We start from the raw sequence: 17,735 nt of genomic DNA, 5'->3' as shown, positions 1-17,735 counted from the left end.
GATTGAGTGACTTTATATAGCCAAAAAACAAACCAAACAAGGTTTCTGCACATAATTCATAAGTTTATGCGCGCAATCAGCTGAAGGAGGCTTAACCTGGGGGGGTTATGAGAAAGAGAGCATCTCTACCTCCACACACACACTCACACACACACACACACACCCCTCCTCTCTCCTGTTTTCCTCCTCCTCCCCCCGGAGAGAAAGGGTTAATTGGAGTAGGAATTTCATCGCACATCTGTCAGATTTTTAAGGCCGTGACGCACTGAAAGCTGGGAGTCAATGCGAGCAAAGGGAGGAGGAGGAGGAGGAGAAAGAGTTGGTGGAGAGATCGATGAAGTGGCAGGCAGAGAGGCAAGAGGAGGAGGAGGAGGAAAATCTCACGAGATAATGAAAGAAAAAGAGAAGTGCTGCTAACAGAGCGAAAACACGGAGCGTGGACCCGGAGATTGTCTTAAAAAACAAAAAAAAACAGAGATTTTCATCTAGATCCGTTTATCCTGTTTTGTATTTTTCATCTTGTTTCCTCCGTTTGTTGCGCTGTGCGTGTTTTTTGGTGGATGTAGCACCCCGGGGCGCAGCGGACCAATTGTGTGAATCTGTAGGTCTGCTCAGCGACACAGTGGGAGAAATGCGCAGGGCGGACAGCAGCCGTGGATGCGCTCCGACAAGCGGGTAGAATTAAGGTAGGATTTTTGGTTTTCAAACAGCAAATGTTGGCGATAATGTTTGGAAGGTAAAACGTCTCCCATTGGTTATTTGCAGCGCATAGAGTCTGTGCCTCCTTACAGATATCACTTTGCGTACAGCTGCAGGAAAATCGCATTAATTTACGAGATGAGACGAGGATGAAATCAATAAGTTCTCAAATGGGGGATTTCTCCTGGAATGTGTGCAGAATTGAAGTCTTTTAATGATTGCTTATATTATTTTTATTGTTTACTATCAAAATGTGTGAAATGTCAGTAAGAATAAGAGAAAGGCAATGTTGTTATTTTTTTTTCCTCAGTGCATCGGATCAATGTTTAAATTTAGTAGGTAACATCCATCCGCTGTCTTGTCGCACGCAGGCACAAAAGCGACCGAGGCTCCAGCGGGAGACCCCAGCTGAGCACCACAGACACAAACAGATGCACAAGTGAGAATAAAATAAGACATCGAGACTCTCCATGCTGTTCAAAAGTCGTTTTCTGGGACTTTGAGGGAGTTTGAAGACACTAATTAATGTTATCAGATAATTAATTAGAGACCCCGTAAGCCTGGAAATCAATTAATTCACAAATCAATAAATCCATAGTCTGGTGTAACAAGAGACCTTCCAGACTGTTGACCTGGCTGTTGAACAACAATAACAAAGAGAGAGCAACAGCATAGTGGCAAGAAACACAGATTTATTTGCTGAAATTGAAGATGGATGGGGGTCTAGGGGAGATGTCCCTGCACAGCCACTCTGATCTGGCTCACAGCCAGGATGGTAGGGCCATGCTGCACACACGGGACCTCTCGGCTGCCTTCCCCAGGCCTTCCCTCGGGAGCTCCTCCATGTCTCTGGAACCCGAGCCCCGTCCATCAGGATACGACCACTCCATGTCGGCTCTAGGCTACAGCGGCGACTCCCCGTCCAGTTCTGGGAGCACCTACACCACCCTAACCCCTCTGCAGCCATTTGATGACAAGTTCCACCACCACCATCACCACCATCACCCCTGCCTCCCTGTCAGCAATGTCATCGGCAGCTTCACCCTCATGCGAGAGGATCGAGGCCTCGGCACCAACTTCTACAATCCGTATGGAAAGGAGCTGGCTATGACACAAAGCCTGACACCCCCCACCACCGGTTCAGGCCTGAGCTCCTCCATGCATGGCTACGGCAGTCTAGGCAACAGTCCCAATGGCAACGGTGGACAGATGCTCCACAGCGGCTATGAGGTCCACGGAGGGGGTCTCTTCTGTCGGGCGTCAGATTTTGGTCGAGAGATGTCACCCCCAGGACTGGGAGGTGGCGATGTGTCCATCGGGCATCAGCTGAACAAGATAGAGGCTCACCAGCACACCCCTAACCACCACCCTCACATCTACAGCCAGCATTACCAACCTCACCATCACCCGGGCCAGCAATCATCCAAGATGGGTGAGCACCTGCACTCCTCGTCGCCCGCCTCATCCTCACCCGGCGAGGGCATGCTTCCAGGCTCGCAGGGGGGCGGAGGCGGGGAAGAGATCAACACCCGGGACGTGGCCCAGAGGATCATCACAGAGCTGAAGAGGTACAGCATCCCCCAAGCTATCTTTGCGGAAAGAGTCCTGTGTAGGTCACAGGGCACGCTGTCTGACCTCCTGAGGAACCCCAAGCCCTGGGGCAAGCTGAAGTCTGGACGTGAGACCTTCAAGAGGATGTCTCGTTGGCTGCAGGAGCCAGAGTTTCAAAGAATGGCCTCACTTCGGCTGGAGGGTAAGATCTGGCTTTGCTCTCTGTATGCCTCACACATGCACCCTCACACTCAAACAAAAATACACTCTTTCCTCCTGTTTCCCCAAACGCCAGCCTTCTTTGTGTCTTCCAAAAAAATCTTCCTCAGTAGTGATCAGTATGCAGCTCAGGTTGACACATGAGGAAAAGCAAAAAGCATCATACGGATGTTTCGGTTTTTCACATTGAGAACGAAGCCCTGGCTTGTCTGTAGCCTCATAAGGTATTGATAATAACAACATCCAGGACATCGTGAGGGAGAAAGGGATCATATGTGCTATTCCTTTGTTTATTGTGCTCCCAAACATCAGCTATTGATTTGTACAGTAGCTACAACATAAGAAAAAAGGGCTCAGACATTTGCCCTCCTCTCCAATGAACCATGAAGATCAGCCAGAGCAGCGTTTGGAAATTTAATCGCTTTCAAGCCCACAAAATAATTTGCACAAGGTATACCGTTTTGGAGCGATTGATTAATTTCAACGGTGATTTATATCTGTTCAGCGCCTGCCTGAAGTTGACTTGGCGAGGCACCTGATGCAAATCACTCTTGAGCTTGTGCCAGACGTGTTTTATCAACGTCGCCACTGAGGCAATTACTGTGAGACTAAATACAAACGTTCTTCTCATGGAAAGCAGTTCCCTATAGATTAGGAAGAAAGAGACGGTCTCAGCAGGTCTGTGATGATTTGGTGGAAAAATAAATTCAGGATTTTTCTGTGTGTTTGTGTGTTTAATGGCAGGAGATGAAAACAGATTGCGTTCTTAGATTTAAAAAAAATCACCTTTGCTTTTGTGTTTTTCAGACAATTCTCCAGTCATTTACTTTTTGCCCACATGGTAGTGTTTGTACAAATCAAAAAGATCTCTTTTTTTTTTTTGAAAGGCATATTGTAATCTGCTGCTTGACATTTAATATTCTTCTGGGACATGGATTGAAGACACGACAGCACGCTGTACAGTGCTGTGTTACAGTGTTGTCCCTCCGCAGGGATGGGGGCCCATCTGATACACGCAGTAGAGAGAAATCCAAGTGAGTGCAGTAATATGAGATGAGCAAAGATGAGTGTGTGTGTGTGTGTGTGTCTGCTCACTGCAGGGGTCTGTGAGCTGTACGAGTGTACGAGCCCGCCCGGTTCATCACTGCCTTTTTCGCTCTCTGTCAGCAGCTCGACTGATTAAGCCCAACAACACAATGGGGTTCATAGGTAATGATTGTGCGCTCTTGCAATCCCTTCACAATTATTGATCTTTGATTGTTCAACTCTGAGAGCACATGTGTACATCCTCTATTCAGCAAAACGTTAGGGCAATCACCGCTAAAGCTCTTATCTGGAGAAGAGTTATCTCAGGGTTTGTTCTGTAATTTGGGTAAAGTGTCTGCTTGTTTAATCCAATCCTGGATAGTGTAGAGACTTTCCATGCAAAATTCCCTTTGACTGTTTTGTATAGATGAGTCCATCATGAGGAAAAGCGATTCAGCCCATTGTTCTTTTTTCAGCAGAAACCCAACAAAGTTCCCTCTTCTTTATTTGCAACATACCTTCCTTCATCTTTTCAAATACAAACATTATTTCAATGAGTCGGAGCGCCATGTCTGAGCAGCCGATCAATCAGACTCATAAAAAATTAAAGCCTACACAGAGAGGTGTTTTAATGTTTGACATTGCCCCTCTCTCCCTCTGCTCCCACACACTCTAAAACTGCATATTTAGTTCCTGGCAAAGCCACAATTTAGACAGCTCGGCACTTTTCTACATAACCTACTTTCCGTAGGGGGTTGTTGTTTTTTTTCTCCCCCTCCCCACCCACTCTCCCAGCCAACCCCCTTTTGTTTAATTACAAGCCGTTATTGATTTCCATGGGAAAGAGCAGCACGCTTTGCCCACACACACCTTGGCCACATCGGCGAATCGAGACTGGAATTAGAATGCGTGATGCCCTGTGCTCTCCAGTCTGAAGGTATAGCTCAAGTGCTTTCTGATCCACGCCTCAAGTTTTAAGATCATCCCCTCCTTAATACAGCTGTTGCCTAAATACATAGAAGGCCCTTTAGAGTGTGCCGGAAGCACTAACTTAATTCAGGAACAGCGTTAACAGTTATAACAGTGTGTCTCCTTTTGGAGAGCTCCTCTATGCTTGACACACTGTAATTATGGAATGCTCTCGCTGACATTTTGTCCTTTCAAATAACCGTCTTTCTGCAGAGACCCTTTGCAAAACATGGAAGAGATGATCCCTCGGATTTATCTGCAGTATCTTGTTTGTGTGCATGGATTTCTGCACTGTACATGAGCTGCGTCTTCAGGCCAACCCCAGGCTGTAGAGTAGGCAATCAGGATTTAGCTGGAGAAGAAGGCATGATAAAGACCTTACAGCTCCGCCACTTAAAGTCAAGCAGAGGATCACAGACAATAACTTTAAAGATGATGGCCGAAGCCCTTCACTAAAGGTCTGAATGAAAAAGAAAGGTCAATGCGGTTTACGCGTTGGCTCAACCTCTGCACAACCCCCAACAGCAATGAAAACCGCATCTAGCTCTCGCTGTGTACAGTTCACTTTCAGCTGGCGAAGCTCAAAGGTCAAACCCCATTTCATTTGCATATCAGGAATTGCAAACAGGGTCTGTCATGGCATTGGCCGTGCAGCATCCAGCAAATAGCTGCTTTCGCTGCTGTTGTTTTTTTTTTTTCTTGTATCCGACTGTTGCAGCTTCCCCCACTCCAGTGCTGAAAGGGTTAACCAGCCTCTGTGGGTCGAGAAGTCTGAGCTGCACAGATTTAATCAATAATTTCTATCAGCCCCTGGCCCAAGAAATCAGCAGGGGGTGGGCTGGGGATGGGGAGTGGTGGGGGGGATGCATGGAGGCTGGGAGGGGTTCTAGCCGAAAGGGGGGGCAGCGTAGGTTTGGACGCCGGGGGGTAGGGAAAGGACTTTCGATCACGTTTCAGCAACACGAGACAGGAGCATACATCATGATTAGGGGCTGTTCCCACGATCATAAGGAGCCTATAGGGGAATATTTATATCTCCAGGAGTAGCCCCGGTGCCAGAGATTTATAGCATGGTAATTGTGAGCCTTTTACACATGATTACAGCATAAGGAAGCATTTACTTAATGGCTGCTGTTATGATTGTCTGTGAGGCAGAGCGGCGAGGACGGGATGGAGGAAGAGAGCGGCAGGACAGAGCGACTCCTCCAACAAGCCATAAATCGTAGCTACAAGCAAGGCAGTCTACACTATCATGTCATTCCTTGCATCACTACGTGAACCGAGTGTACCACCCTATACACTATATGCCCAACCCCCCCCCAACCAACAAGTATTGACAGTAAAAATGGTGTAACAGCAGTAAAAAAAAAAGGAGTAGCCTTTGCACACACACAAAAAGAAAATGTACCTCCGGTGATATTGACACGCTGTTGACATCTCGGCCTGCTCAGATTTTAATGAGACGTGGTTCGATAACTCTCAGAAATGCAAACGAGCTCTTGATGCCGTAAAAGCTTAACAGACTCATGTAATCTCAAGTTGACAAGACCGCATCCCCAAGTCAAAACATTTCCGTCAGATAACGATTCTGAAGTTGAACGTTCACATGAAATGTGTAATTCAGATTAATTCATGTCTGGTTTAGTTTCACAAACTTAGTTCGACCAAAAAGCCCCCAGAGATGCATAAAGTGCACTGCGACAGCACTCGTCTAGAAAATGGGAAAGTTGGCAGAGTAGGGGGGTCATGATTGTTTCTCAAGCACCCTGCTAATGAGAGAAATTTGCTGGTGCGGGTCGGAGGAGTGAAGTGTTGGTCATACAGTAAACACCATCAGCAGCAGCAGCCTTGAGATGTTTCTCAATGGGAAGCTGTAGACCAATCAATTGGACGTGTCAGAGCTGTTATGAGAGAAAAAGGCAGGTTCAGTGGTTTATAAAATCTATGTTTGTAGCATGTGTGTACCGAATTGAGTGTCTGTGTGTTAGAGTTGAAAGGAGGTTAAGGTTATTACTTGCTGATATCTCCATCTTGCAAAAGCCTTTCTGTAAGCAGCAAAACTCCTTATTAAAAATGTTTGGCTTTCCTTTCTTGAAAGACAAACAAATGAAAAAAAAAGTACCTCGAAAATCAGAGTGATTTCACTTTAAGGTTGTTTTTTAATATATATATAATTCTCAAATTTAATAAGCAAGAAATTTAATTTAAATTAATTTTATGTTTTAATTTTTTAATTATATATTTTAAGTTAAGACCAAAAGCTGTTTGATCTGATAATTAGATTGCTTTTTTGTTTTTAATTTTCTATTGTTTTCCAATTGTTTTTTTAATATTTCTCACATTTAAAAAGATAGGAAAATATCTATTACGGTATACATATCTGATGACTTATTTGGGTCTTGGCCTGCATGTTTGCTCTGCTGTTTTTTGTACTTTGCTGCTTACTCCCAACAAATGCATCTGATACCATCAGCAGAACAACCACGCAGTGCTGATTGAATCCCCTTAAAAGTGTGCATTTAGGTAATTGTGTGACTTTCGTAAATATGTTTCAGCTCACTTAAGGCATTTAAACACCCTGGGCAATGCCGACTCTGCTTGTTCACCCCCTGATGTCATCCTGCCTAAACAGAAAATAAATGAGTTCCGCTTTAAAGTGATTATTACTCACTCACCGGCGCCACATGTAAATGACTTTTATGTGAAACTAATGATGCTGTAGCTTCCACTGAGGAGGAAAGAGGAGGAAGAGAGGAAGTGGAAGAGAGAAGTGGAGGAAGGGGTGGTGGTGGGGAGTTGGCTCGGTAAACAAAGGCAGAGGTTGGTGATGCGTTTCCTGTAAATACAGAATTACAGCGTGTTGGAGGTGAAGGGTTCAGCGATGGATATGCAGAAAGGAACATGCAGCCAGAATTCAAAATGCACGTCTGAGGCTCAAAATGGATCTGCTCTCAACCCACACACTCTCCGTGTTGCTTCTCATTTCTCGCTGAGCCATGCTGGTTTGTTTGGCAGGGCAATTTTATATATTTTTTTATGTATTTTTTTACTTTCTCATAAGCAAACATTGATTAAAAGATTGTGCTGGAAGCAGCGGTGTTTAACCCAGACCCAAGGTTTTTTTATTTTGATGTAATTGTATTCAAGGCTGACATGGAAAATAATCAAAAACAAATATAGATTCAAACATTAAAATCACCAGAGGATTTTTTTTCACCTCAGTCATTGTTTTTGCTATTTGAGTATCAGGAACTTTAACACTTTAACCAGAAACAATGAATTTTAACATCCTCAACGGACCACGGAGGCAGAAATAAATGAATAAGAATGTGAAAGGTCTAGATAAGCAGTGAAACCATCTAATAATTTTAAAGTATATTTTTCTTTGTTTTGCAACATTGATATATTTTTTTATTAACCTTTAGGTGAAATGTTTGTTTTTAACTTTGCATGCTTGATTTTCTTTAGTTGTGATTTTGAATGGGTTGATTAGCAGTACAAATATTTAAATCCCATTTTAAAGTTTAAATTCTAGTATTTAAAGTCTGTTTTCTCTGATTCTATACTGAGTAAAATATAATTTCTATAGCAGTCCTTCAATTAAGATGACTCTTATTCAGGTAACGCTGTTTTAAAACCACAGCTGGCAAAGTTGGAGCAGCGTGTCTCATACTCATCCGCAGGCTCTATCTGAGCAATTATTTAGCAGCTTGTTATACTTGTCGCTGCATAAAGAGCAGATCTGTAAAAAGTGTCGTATTTAGTGCAGTAAGCATATTAAACATTGCTGTAAAATTAAGGTGATGCTTGTAAGGGTTTTACTTTTCTTAAGCCTCTATAATATTAAATCAAGCAAACTGATAAAATGCATGATAATATTTATTAAGCTAAAGCTTATATTGAAACCCACGATAGATTTAAATATTTCTTTACAGAATTAGTCAAAATAATTGTGTATCTTTTACATTAGATAACAGTTACTTTTTGTGTTAATAGAGCGGTAGATTCATTCATTTCCATCTAAAATGTAACACAACAGAAAATGTTCAAATATCCTTAATCTAGGAAAAAAGAAATATACTAAATACAACAAAGAGAAAATAAAGTAATTCTAGTTGGAGGTAAGTGTTTTTAATATGAAGGAAGCATTCAAGCATGACCTGGTGAATAGCAAGCAACATGAGGCTTTGGTTCCATTTTCCAGATCAGATCTGACTAAAAGGAAAAACCTTGTGCTAAAAGTAATTAAAGAGCCTTAGAAATAAACAATGAAAACATCAAAGCTTTGGCTGGGATGTGCTTTTCGCTTTTTTTTATTTCCCCAGCTGCCACCAGCATCTCACTGGCAACAAGATGTGAAAGATTGAACATCTTGATTCCTCCGCTGCACAATGAAACAAGTTGCTGATTCATCTCTTTCAACTAATCAAAGTTGCTTAGCTAATCTGTTTTCTTTCAACAAATCCACTTTCCCTTAGCTTAATCCATTTGTCCTAGTTAGCCATCCAGTCTGTTAGCCAACCTTTTTTCCCTTTCCTCCCTCCCTCTAATACATCTCTCATCCATGTGCCCGCAGCCTGCAAGCGCAAGGAGCAGGAGCAGAGCAAGCTGGAGCGCAATCAGGGCCCGAAGCGCACCCGGCTGGTGTTCACCGACCTGCAGCGGCGCACGCTCATGGCCATCTTCAGGGAGAACCACCGCCCGACCAAAGAACTGCAGGTCACCATCTCCCAGCAGCTGGGCCTGGAGCTCTCCACAGTCAGCAACTTCTTCATGAACGCCCGCAGACGCAACCTCAACAAGTGGGCCGACGAGGGCCGCCCTTCTTCCACTGGCTCCTCTGGCTCCAGCGTTTCCTCTTCCGCGGTGTCCTGCAGCACCGCGTGATGATGGGGTGTCCTGGAGGTGCGTTGGGGAGGGCGCCGAGAGAACAAGGGGGGCACATGGACTGGTCTAGGGGGAGACCAGGCGTTACAAAATGTCCTCCTCGTTATCAGAAGGAGTGACGGAGCTTTTGCAGATGATTTTATGAAGCAAACCAAAGTCGATTGCCTCTTTGACATGGAAAGAGGCAATGTGTAGAGTGATAAAATTGCAGGATGTGAGGTCCTGCTTGTATAGTCAAGGGTGGGAAGATGAGTAACACCCTCACATAGACACCATCTCATTGCATTATTTTGATTATGTAGATTAGAGATAATGAGGGTATTGCAAATCAGGAGGAAGCATATTTTGATGTACCTTCAATTCTATTCCCATCTCTCCAAACGTGACGAATCAAGAGGTGCCGTTTACTCACACCTGGAGAGCTCCATCGTGTAAGTTTTTAATCACAAGTGTTCACAGTTGTCCAAAGATGTTAATCCGTCCCCCCCAGTTCCCATTTTTCCTCGAGAATCAAGGTGAAAGAGGAAAAAAAGGTTTTTTTCTTCAACCTTTTGATTTTTTGTTTTCTTTTTCATGAAGTCAAGTTCCCCTTTCTTAGCATGTGTTTCCATGGTGATGGTTCCCAGGACTTTTTTGGTGCTGTTTCAAGTGTGGAGCTTGGAATAATAATCAAGGTGGGATTCTGTTAATGTCTGTAAATCCCAGCCGTCAATCATAAACCACCAACGAGAGCATCTGCAGCGTTTTGTCTGAACGGTCTCGCCTTGAATTAATCAGAGGTTTCAGGGGAGACCTTCGACTTGACGCGACGTTATGCCGGCACAGAATCAATAAACACAAGCAGGACGTGGAAACAGACTCGTTGATGCAACCATTTTAGCTTTAAGACTGTCGCTGAGCTTCCAAAGAAAAGCTCCTCAGCCATTTTTGACTCAAAAACCAAGCCACAAAAGAGAGAAGAAAATGTAATTTGAACACTAAAGGTTTCGTACAGAAGAGCTACACCTGACACAGTGTATAGTGAGATTTTAGTATTTTTTTCAGCTCATTTACAAATAACTACTCACCTCTGCACCATTCTGAAGTGTTTTTTTAACAGATGTCTAGAAAATGGAGGAATGTGATCCTTTCTCCCCTTTTTGTACAGATTTCAAGCACATTGCTCTATTTGTAGGAACCATGTTGGAAGTGTGGGGCAGTTATTTTCAGCCCTGCTGGAGGTCATTTTTAAGTTTGTTTTTTATCTGCAAAGGAATGGCTTTAACACGCCTTCTTATAGCCAAAAGCAAAATCAAATCAAGAACATTTAAAATGCAATTTCTGATCTGATTTATGGTATTTATTACTATGTTTGTGTATTTATTGTTTACCTTTTGTTTTCCTCTGTATTTATTTGGCAATTTATTTATGCTATCTATATACTGTAAGTATTTATTTAACGATACTCCGTATGTCTGTGTGAAACTGAAGACTTTTTCTGATGGGCACTTTTAGCTGTAGAATCCCATCGTAATACCAAAGATTAACATTGCCTCCCTGAATGTACGACCAGAATCCCTAAACCCAGTACCTGATCCCGACCCGATCCACCATGTGACGTTCTATCTCTCTACTCTAAAAGGCCTGGCCTTTTCCTCATTTTTTTTTTTGTGTGTTTTTTTGGTAGAATATTGGGGAATTCTTTACTCTTGCAAATGTCTCCGCTATCGTCTCTTAATGCCAAGGTCAAAGCTTGTTTGAATGTGATTATATTTAGGATTAATTTTGCTATAGATAATGATGATGTGGTATCCCATGGGTTCACGAGTTGCTTGTGAAAGTTATATTTAGACCAATACCATGTAGAGGAGTGGGATGAAGCATCTGGAGACCTACCTAAAGCACTGTCTGAGGTCAAATTAGGAGTCCACCTTGGTCACATGCAGACATGCCTGCCGCTGCTTGGCTGAACATGCATGGTTCTGACCACCGTTTCTTTTCACCGTAACTCCTCAGCAGTGCAGCGCAGACCCTCCTGTCTACATCCGATTCAGTGTAAGCTCACCATCCCATACATGCCAAATCCCTCTGACAGGTGTCTCAGTTCCAGCTAAGCATGGGCTCCCAGTATTAATCTTGATTTCTTTTATTTCAAACATACTGAGCAATTATTCCTCAGAAGTATAAATTGTTGAAGTTAAATATATGAAATCCAATCTAACGGACAACATAGAAACACAATGAGTATAAGGTCACATTAGGCCAAGTAGAGACATGCTAGTCGTAGTTTACATGTTAGGACTTAAAATAGGGAAAAATAGTTTTAGTTTATTAAAATCAATTCGGTTTAAATTTTTTAGCTCTAAACTGTGACTATCAGTTGTTGTTTTTTTTTTTTGTAACTTGAAGTATTTCCAAACAACTGAATTTATCTTTTGCGGCAGAAAGATAGACGACTTTAAACCAGCTAATGACATTTCATAGCAACAGGTTGGGGAGGGGCAGAGCTGTGTTACTCTGTTGTCCCTGCTGACTGAGTACATACTGTTAATCCACTGAGTTCTCAGGCATCTTGAACTGTAGAAATAGCATGATGGAAAGTGGTCAAAAACCTAGCCTTGGTACATCCTGATACCGCTAACCAGCCCATGCCTTTTTCCAAAACTGTTTTTTAGAGTTTACTCCTGCTCTTTCATGGGTTTTCATGGATATTAAGAAGTGTTTCTCACTTTCATGGATTCCTCTGTTGTTTCAGTATCTCAACATTTTTCTGCAGGACCTCTGCAGCATCCTTTACCCCCAAGTGTCTAAGACTCTTTCCTAATCGTCTGAATAATTCTGGTATCTAACTTTTTTTACCCAGCTTCCCTGCAATTTTAAAGACATACTGAGCTCATTTCACTGTCATCTAGGTTTTGCTGCAAGGGTTTTTCCAGCTGTCAGCAAACTTCAAGAACCCTTCCTAATGTCCAGGATTTCTTTTGCCGTTTCCGTGATCTTCAGAGGTTCTCTGATCACCTTATGCAGCACAAATGTTTGGATTTCCCACTGTGTTGTTTATTTGGAAGCATAAATCAGGAAACTCACAGAAGACCCCACAGTCTTACCCCCTGAGGAAACGCTTCCAACGATCAGCCTGGCTGACAAGGCCTTTTTCCATCCTGAACCCCTCTCTCATTTTCTCTCTCATTCTCTGTCTTTAACGCTGAAAAGGGGGCGGATCGGTGAAGCCCATTTCACAGCGTGCACTTGAAAGACGAGCGGTCATGAAAGAGGCCATCGACTTTTTCGTGGACTTCAAAGTGGAGGCTTTTTTTATCCTGTCTCGTCTCTGGGTTCCTGGACTGAGGTCTGCTGTTGGCCAGACCTGTGGGCTTTAGGGGGGGCATTCAGAAAGGGGTGGAGGGAGTGGGTGAGACATCAGAGAGGAGGCTGAATCATCCAGGATGAGGATGGTAGTGTGTATGTGTGTAGAAAAAGTAGGATAGAGGGGGGAGTTGTTTGAGGAACAGGAGGTGTTGGAGTACTGGGGCATGGAGCTGAATTAAACTTTAATGAGTGACAATTGTAAGCATGCTGAGGGCTAAGGGGGGGGCAGTGGAAGGGGCGAGTGGTCAAGTCAGTACCAGGGTGAAAAAAATGAAAAGAAAGAAAAAAGCTTAAAGGCTCTTCTGCCGACCCCTGCTTTCCACTGTCATCGTATCAAAGCTGAGGTGACACCTTTCAGGTTTCTCTTTGTCTATCTGACTGGGAGCCTAAAATGGAGAAAGAGCTGTTTGTTTTGAGCCACCTTCTGCTCCATGTCAAGCAGAAAGGATCTTCCTTCTGCTCTGTTAGCAGAGAGGCTGGCAGGTGAGGGGGCTTAGTGCTGCAGGGGATTTCTTCTCCTTTTTAGCCTGCGGCCCCCTCTAGTGTCATCTCCTGAAACTATCAGACAGAAACCTAGAGAGCATGTTGATAGTGAAACGGCAGAATTGAAATCTAATGCTTTATAGAGAACAATAAAAAAAACGTTTTTTGTTTTTTTTAACGAAAAGAAAACCAAAGATTTATGGGTAACTGCTGATTTTTTAACAGTTACCCACAAGAGCTGACCCTAGCACTCAGAGGATTCAAAAAGCACCAGAGGCATTGCTGAGTCTTTATGTTGTAGAAAACAGCTGGAACTGAGAAACTGGCATGAGGCCGTGTCTTCAGATGGAAGTCCTTTGGACTTTGGAAACCCCAGTGTCTCTGTGTCTGTCCTTGCCTTCCCGCCCTGTGTGTACACAAAGACTTTACCCATCTACCTCAACTGTGTGAGTTGTTGTGTGGCAAAGATATTCCTTAACCAAAGAATCCATCCTGTCAGGGTGTCTTTCTGTCTGTCTATCTATCTTATCTATCTATCTTGTCTGTCCATCTGTCTCTTCTTCATGCCTTTTTGCTCCGAACCAAATGTGCTGGAATCAATCCGAAATAGGAGCCTGTACGAGGCTCCCATCCAGCCAAAGCTGAACGCCAGTATGCTAGAGTCCCATTGATCCATGTTCTGTATATATATACATATATATGAAATCATTCTCAAGACCAAAAAAGAAGGAGGTGACAATCTAAGCAAGGAGGTTCTTGCTGTAATCAACGTTGCCTATTCCTTGTTTTCCATAAACTAGAATCATCCCCGTGAATCAAGCCTTCACCCCGAAACCAGTAAAAAGGAAAGTTCAAAGGAGACAGAAGCTATTTTTCCACATTTGTAAGCCACGCGTTCCCTCCCCCTGTTATTTCCAACTGTTTAGTGTAGTTGAAATACTGTTCGATCCCACTGTTGTAAGTAGGAAATAATGAAATTCATACAGAAAGCTTTAACTGAGGACGGGCTGAGGGAAATGTTGGCGCTACCTCAGCTTGGACTCATGGACCCACCATGCTTTACTGTGCCATTCTTGTCCATGTGTTAGACTTAACTAATGAATGTGGCTAACCAACCAAAGGCTTTAAAAAAAAAAAAAAGATACACAACACTTTAAACATCAATCATGGTGGGACGTTTTGTATCAACAACTAAAGAAAAATCCCTTTGAATACCTCATGTGAAAATTGTTTGTTGTGATGTTGCACTAAAAAATAAAAATGACTCATTTGTAACCCAACCTCTGGGCTCCGTCAGCTTTATTCTGTCTTTGCTGGAATTTTTCTGAACTTTTAAGGGCCCCAAAAATGTATTTTACATCCTTTGCTTAAAGAAAATTGTGGGTTGTCTTTTTTTTAAACTAGAAATAGAAGCAGTTATTCATGGTTTGTCTATAGACCATTTGATAATTTAAAAGTACATCACATTAGATTTAAAGGAAAACATACTTTGCTAATTTAATTACAAAATTTAAACCTTTGTGATAATATATTTTTAAGTACTAAACAAAGTATTATATTTTAAGAATGTTCCCCCTTTATTATGGTAAAAGTTAATAAAAATATGAAATTAAATTTATCAGGAATTTGATTATTACACAGGATCTTTTAACACAGGCAACATAGATTATAGAAATAAATGTGCAGAATGATGCCCTGACTGTAAATGAGGAAGACTGGGCTGTATTCATGGAAAGTTATGTGGAAGGAAAACATGTAGTGGAAAAAGGTGCATAAAGGGCTGGAATAGAGAACATGAAATGAGACAGACCTGTACTTAGCCCATCGTCAGAATGTGAACCCTGTCAATAAAAAGATTTCTCAAATGCATTGTCAGATTATAATATCTAAAAGTGATAGTTTCTTAAATTGGGCAGTTCAAACGATGACTCAACTCAACTTTATTTTTAAAGACCTTTAAAACAACCACAGCTGCCTAAAAGAGCTGGACATAGCAGGTAAAGTTAACATTTTATTAAAACAACATAGAAGTTTAAAGGACTAAAACAAATATAATTAAATATAAAATAATAATGAAATATAATAAAATCAATGTAAACAAATAAAACCATATACAAAAAGAACAATAACACTCTGAACAATATATTACTGACTGTTTTATTTGTGTCTTTATTTTGTTGGTAGGTGTGAGTGTGTGTGTGGTTGTGTCTCTGTGTTGCCCTGCTGTGTACTGGGACCTGTCCATGATGAACCTCACTTTGTGCTGATAATCTGCTGGATATACGGACTAGAGATGGAGACAGAACCAGGTGTACAGAGTGTTAACCACAAGTTTACATTTTTTTTTTATTTTTATTGAAGAATGCAAAGTTTTACAATGGGGCATTATGTGATAATTTCTTTCTTTACACAAACAATACGATTTGAAAGTAAAAAACAGATTTTTTTTTTTTTTTTTGGGAGCTGAAAATGATTTATGTTATACAGTTATATTCATTATTGCTCTAATAGTTCTGAGTTCCAGGCTTTGACATCAGAGGCCTGAAGATGTGCTGACACTATAATAGACTGAACTAGATGCTAAAAGGAGGGGACTTCTCTGTGAACGGACTCATTAATGCTTGAATAATTTAATTTGGTGAAGAAATGAACACAAAATATATTATTTTAAGTTTTTTAAATCATTTCAGGACCATTTTTAATTTAAATAAGGGGTCTCAACTCAGATTCTACAGGGCCAGTATCCTGCAACTTTTAGATGGGTCACTGGTTCAATGAACACCTGAATCAAATGGCTAAACTACCTCACTAGCAGAAGTCAAGTTCTGCTAACAAGCTCATACTGGAGTCTGGTGTGTCGAAGCAGACACATCTAAAAGTTGCAGGACAAAGACCCTCAAGGATTTGAGTTTGAGACCCCTGCTTTGTGTGGATTAATTATCCTGTCCAAGGGTTCTTTAGAATCAGGGAATACCACCCTAACTGGCCTGTGGGCACATCAGAGCCGTTATAAAGTCCAGCTTTTTCCACTTAAGGCAGCTAGCCAAAGTAAAACCCATTCTATCAAAACAACATTTTGAAACAGTGATCCATGCATTTGTGCCCACACGGCTGGATTACTGTAACTCACTTTATACAGGGGTCAGTGACTTGTATATTTCCCAACTTCAGAGGGTTCAAAATGCTGCTGCACGTCTTTTAACAGGTACACGAAAATTTGACCACATTTCCCCTGTTTTAGCTTCCTTACACTGGCTGCCAGTACATTTTAGGATTGATTTTAAAATTATTTTATTTGTTTTTAAAACTCTTAATGGCCTTGCTCCTTCTTATCTATCTGAGCTGTTGCATTCTTATACACCCTCCCGTTCCCTCAGGTCAGCTGATCAGTTGCTTCTGAGGGTCCCAAAGACAAAATGCAAGCTCAGAGGAGACCGTGCTTTTTCTGTGGCAGCTCCTAAGCTGTGAAACGGTCTGCCTCTGAGCATAAGACAGGCCTCTTCTCTTGCTGTTTTTAAGTCCCTTCTTAAGACTCATATTTTTTCCTTGGCTTTTGGCACAATTTGAGAGGTTTTACTTTGTTTTATTCTCTTTGAATACTAATTTGTATTTTACACTCGTTTTTTTCTATTTTATAATTTTATTGTATTTTATGATTGTGTACAGCACTTTGGTCCTGTCCGGTGCATAAAGTGCTTCATAAATAAAGTTGGTATGGTATGGTATGGTATGTGGCTATGAAGCCCTATACTTACAAAATTCGGATACATTGAGTACTCTTACTCAATGTTATCAAAAATAACATCTTAACCTTTAAAATACATCAACTGTTGCATAAGACCAAATAAGACAGACTTCTCTCCCTATCTGCTAAATACAGACATCTGCCTAGTAAATCAGAAGCCGTTTTTGATCATTCTAGATAAACTTATCCAAATCTTTGCACTTAATCATTGATTAATTTTCATATAGTATATTATTCACAAATGCTTGTATATGGTGTAGGCCACAGTAAACCAAGGACAAGAGTGGTAAGTTGACAAAAAGTGGCTCTTTTCCAGTTATACTGGCCACTGAAAGCAGATTTAAAAAAGAGCACCTGTTTACACATTTATACTTCATGGACAAATCTGTAAGCAAGTTAGGGTTAAAAGTGCTGACTACGGGCACAATAGCATATGACGGTCAGAAGATATGCTGAAAAGAAAGTGTGCTATTAGTAAAACCAAACGATATTGGGATTTCTGCTTTGAAGTGTTTTATTTCACTGAAAAATATCTACCGGTATCTATGGAAAAAGAACTTGCCTAAAAGTATATACACATCTCATTAATAGGAAATTGTGTCATATGACCACATGTTCTGATTGCATGCATTGGTGCTGAAATCTGTCCACCATCAGTGAAGAGGACACAGTCTGTAACTGGTGTTAACATTAAAGATGGGAGGGTGCCTAATGAGTTGCTATTAATTACTGCGTTATTTGGCTTAATTCATACACTCAACTTCAGCTCTTCAATATAGCTCACATAGACCTGTGATGCACAATAGCA

General features: G+C 41.7%; 1 protein-coding gene across 1 annotated transcript; it reads left to right on the top strand.

Moving 5' to 3' along the window:
- The first annotated feature begins 299 nt into the window (after nt 1-299).
- LOC107086297 (hepatocyte nuclear factor 6-like) lies at nt 300-14,462 on the top strand. The gene is made up of 3 exons (XM_015377189.1): nt 300-686; nt 1,071-2,452; nt 9,041-14,462. The coding sequence occupies exons 2-3, from the start codon at nt 1,411-1,413 to the stop codon at nt 9,349-9,351; spliced, it is 1,353 nt and encodes a 450-aa protein (XP_015232675.1). The 5' UTR covers nt 300-686; nt 1,071-1,410; the 3' UTR covers nt 9,352-14,462.
- Nucleotides 14,463-17,735: the final 3,273 nt, after the last annotated feature.

This window comes from Cyprinodon variegatus, unplaced genomic scaffold (genome assembly GCF_000732505.1).
Source record: "Cyprinodon variegatus isolate N-32 unplaced genomic scaffold, C_variegatus-1.0 Scaffold0, whole genome shotgun sequence".
NCBI classification, from domain to species: Eukaryota; Metazoa; Chordata; class Actinopteri; order Cyprinodontiformes; family Cyprinodontidae; genus Cyprinodon; species Cyprinodon variegatus.
The sequence above is the reverse complement of the archived record's forward strand: the minus strand, read 5'-3'. Positions and strand labels throughout refer to the sequence as shown.

Coding starts and splice junctions, on each gene's coding strand:
- LOC107086297 (XM_015377189.1), top strand. CDS start 1,411: ATGGATGGGGGTCTAGGGGAGATGTCCCTGCACAGCCACTCTGATCTG. Junction 2,453..9,040: donor GGCCTCACTTCGGCTGGAGG/GTAAGATCTGGC, acceptor ATGTGCCCGCAG/CCTGCAAGCGCAAGGAGCAG.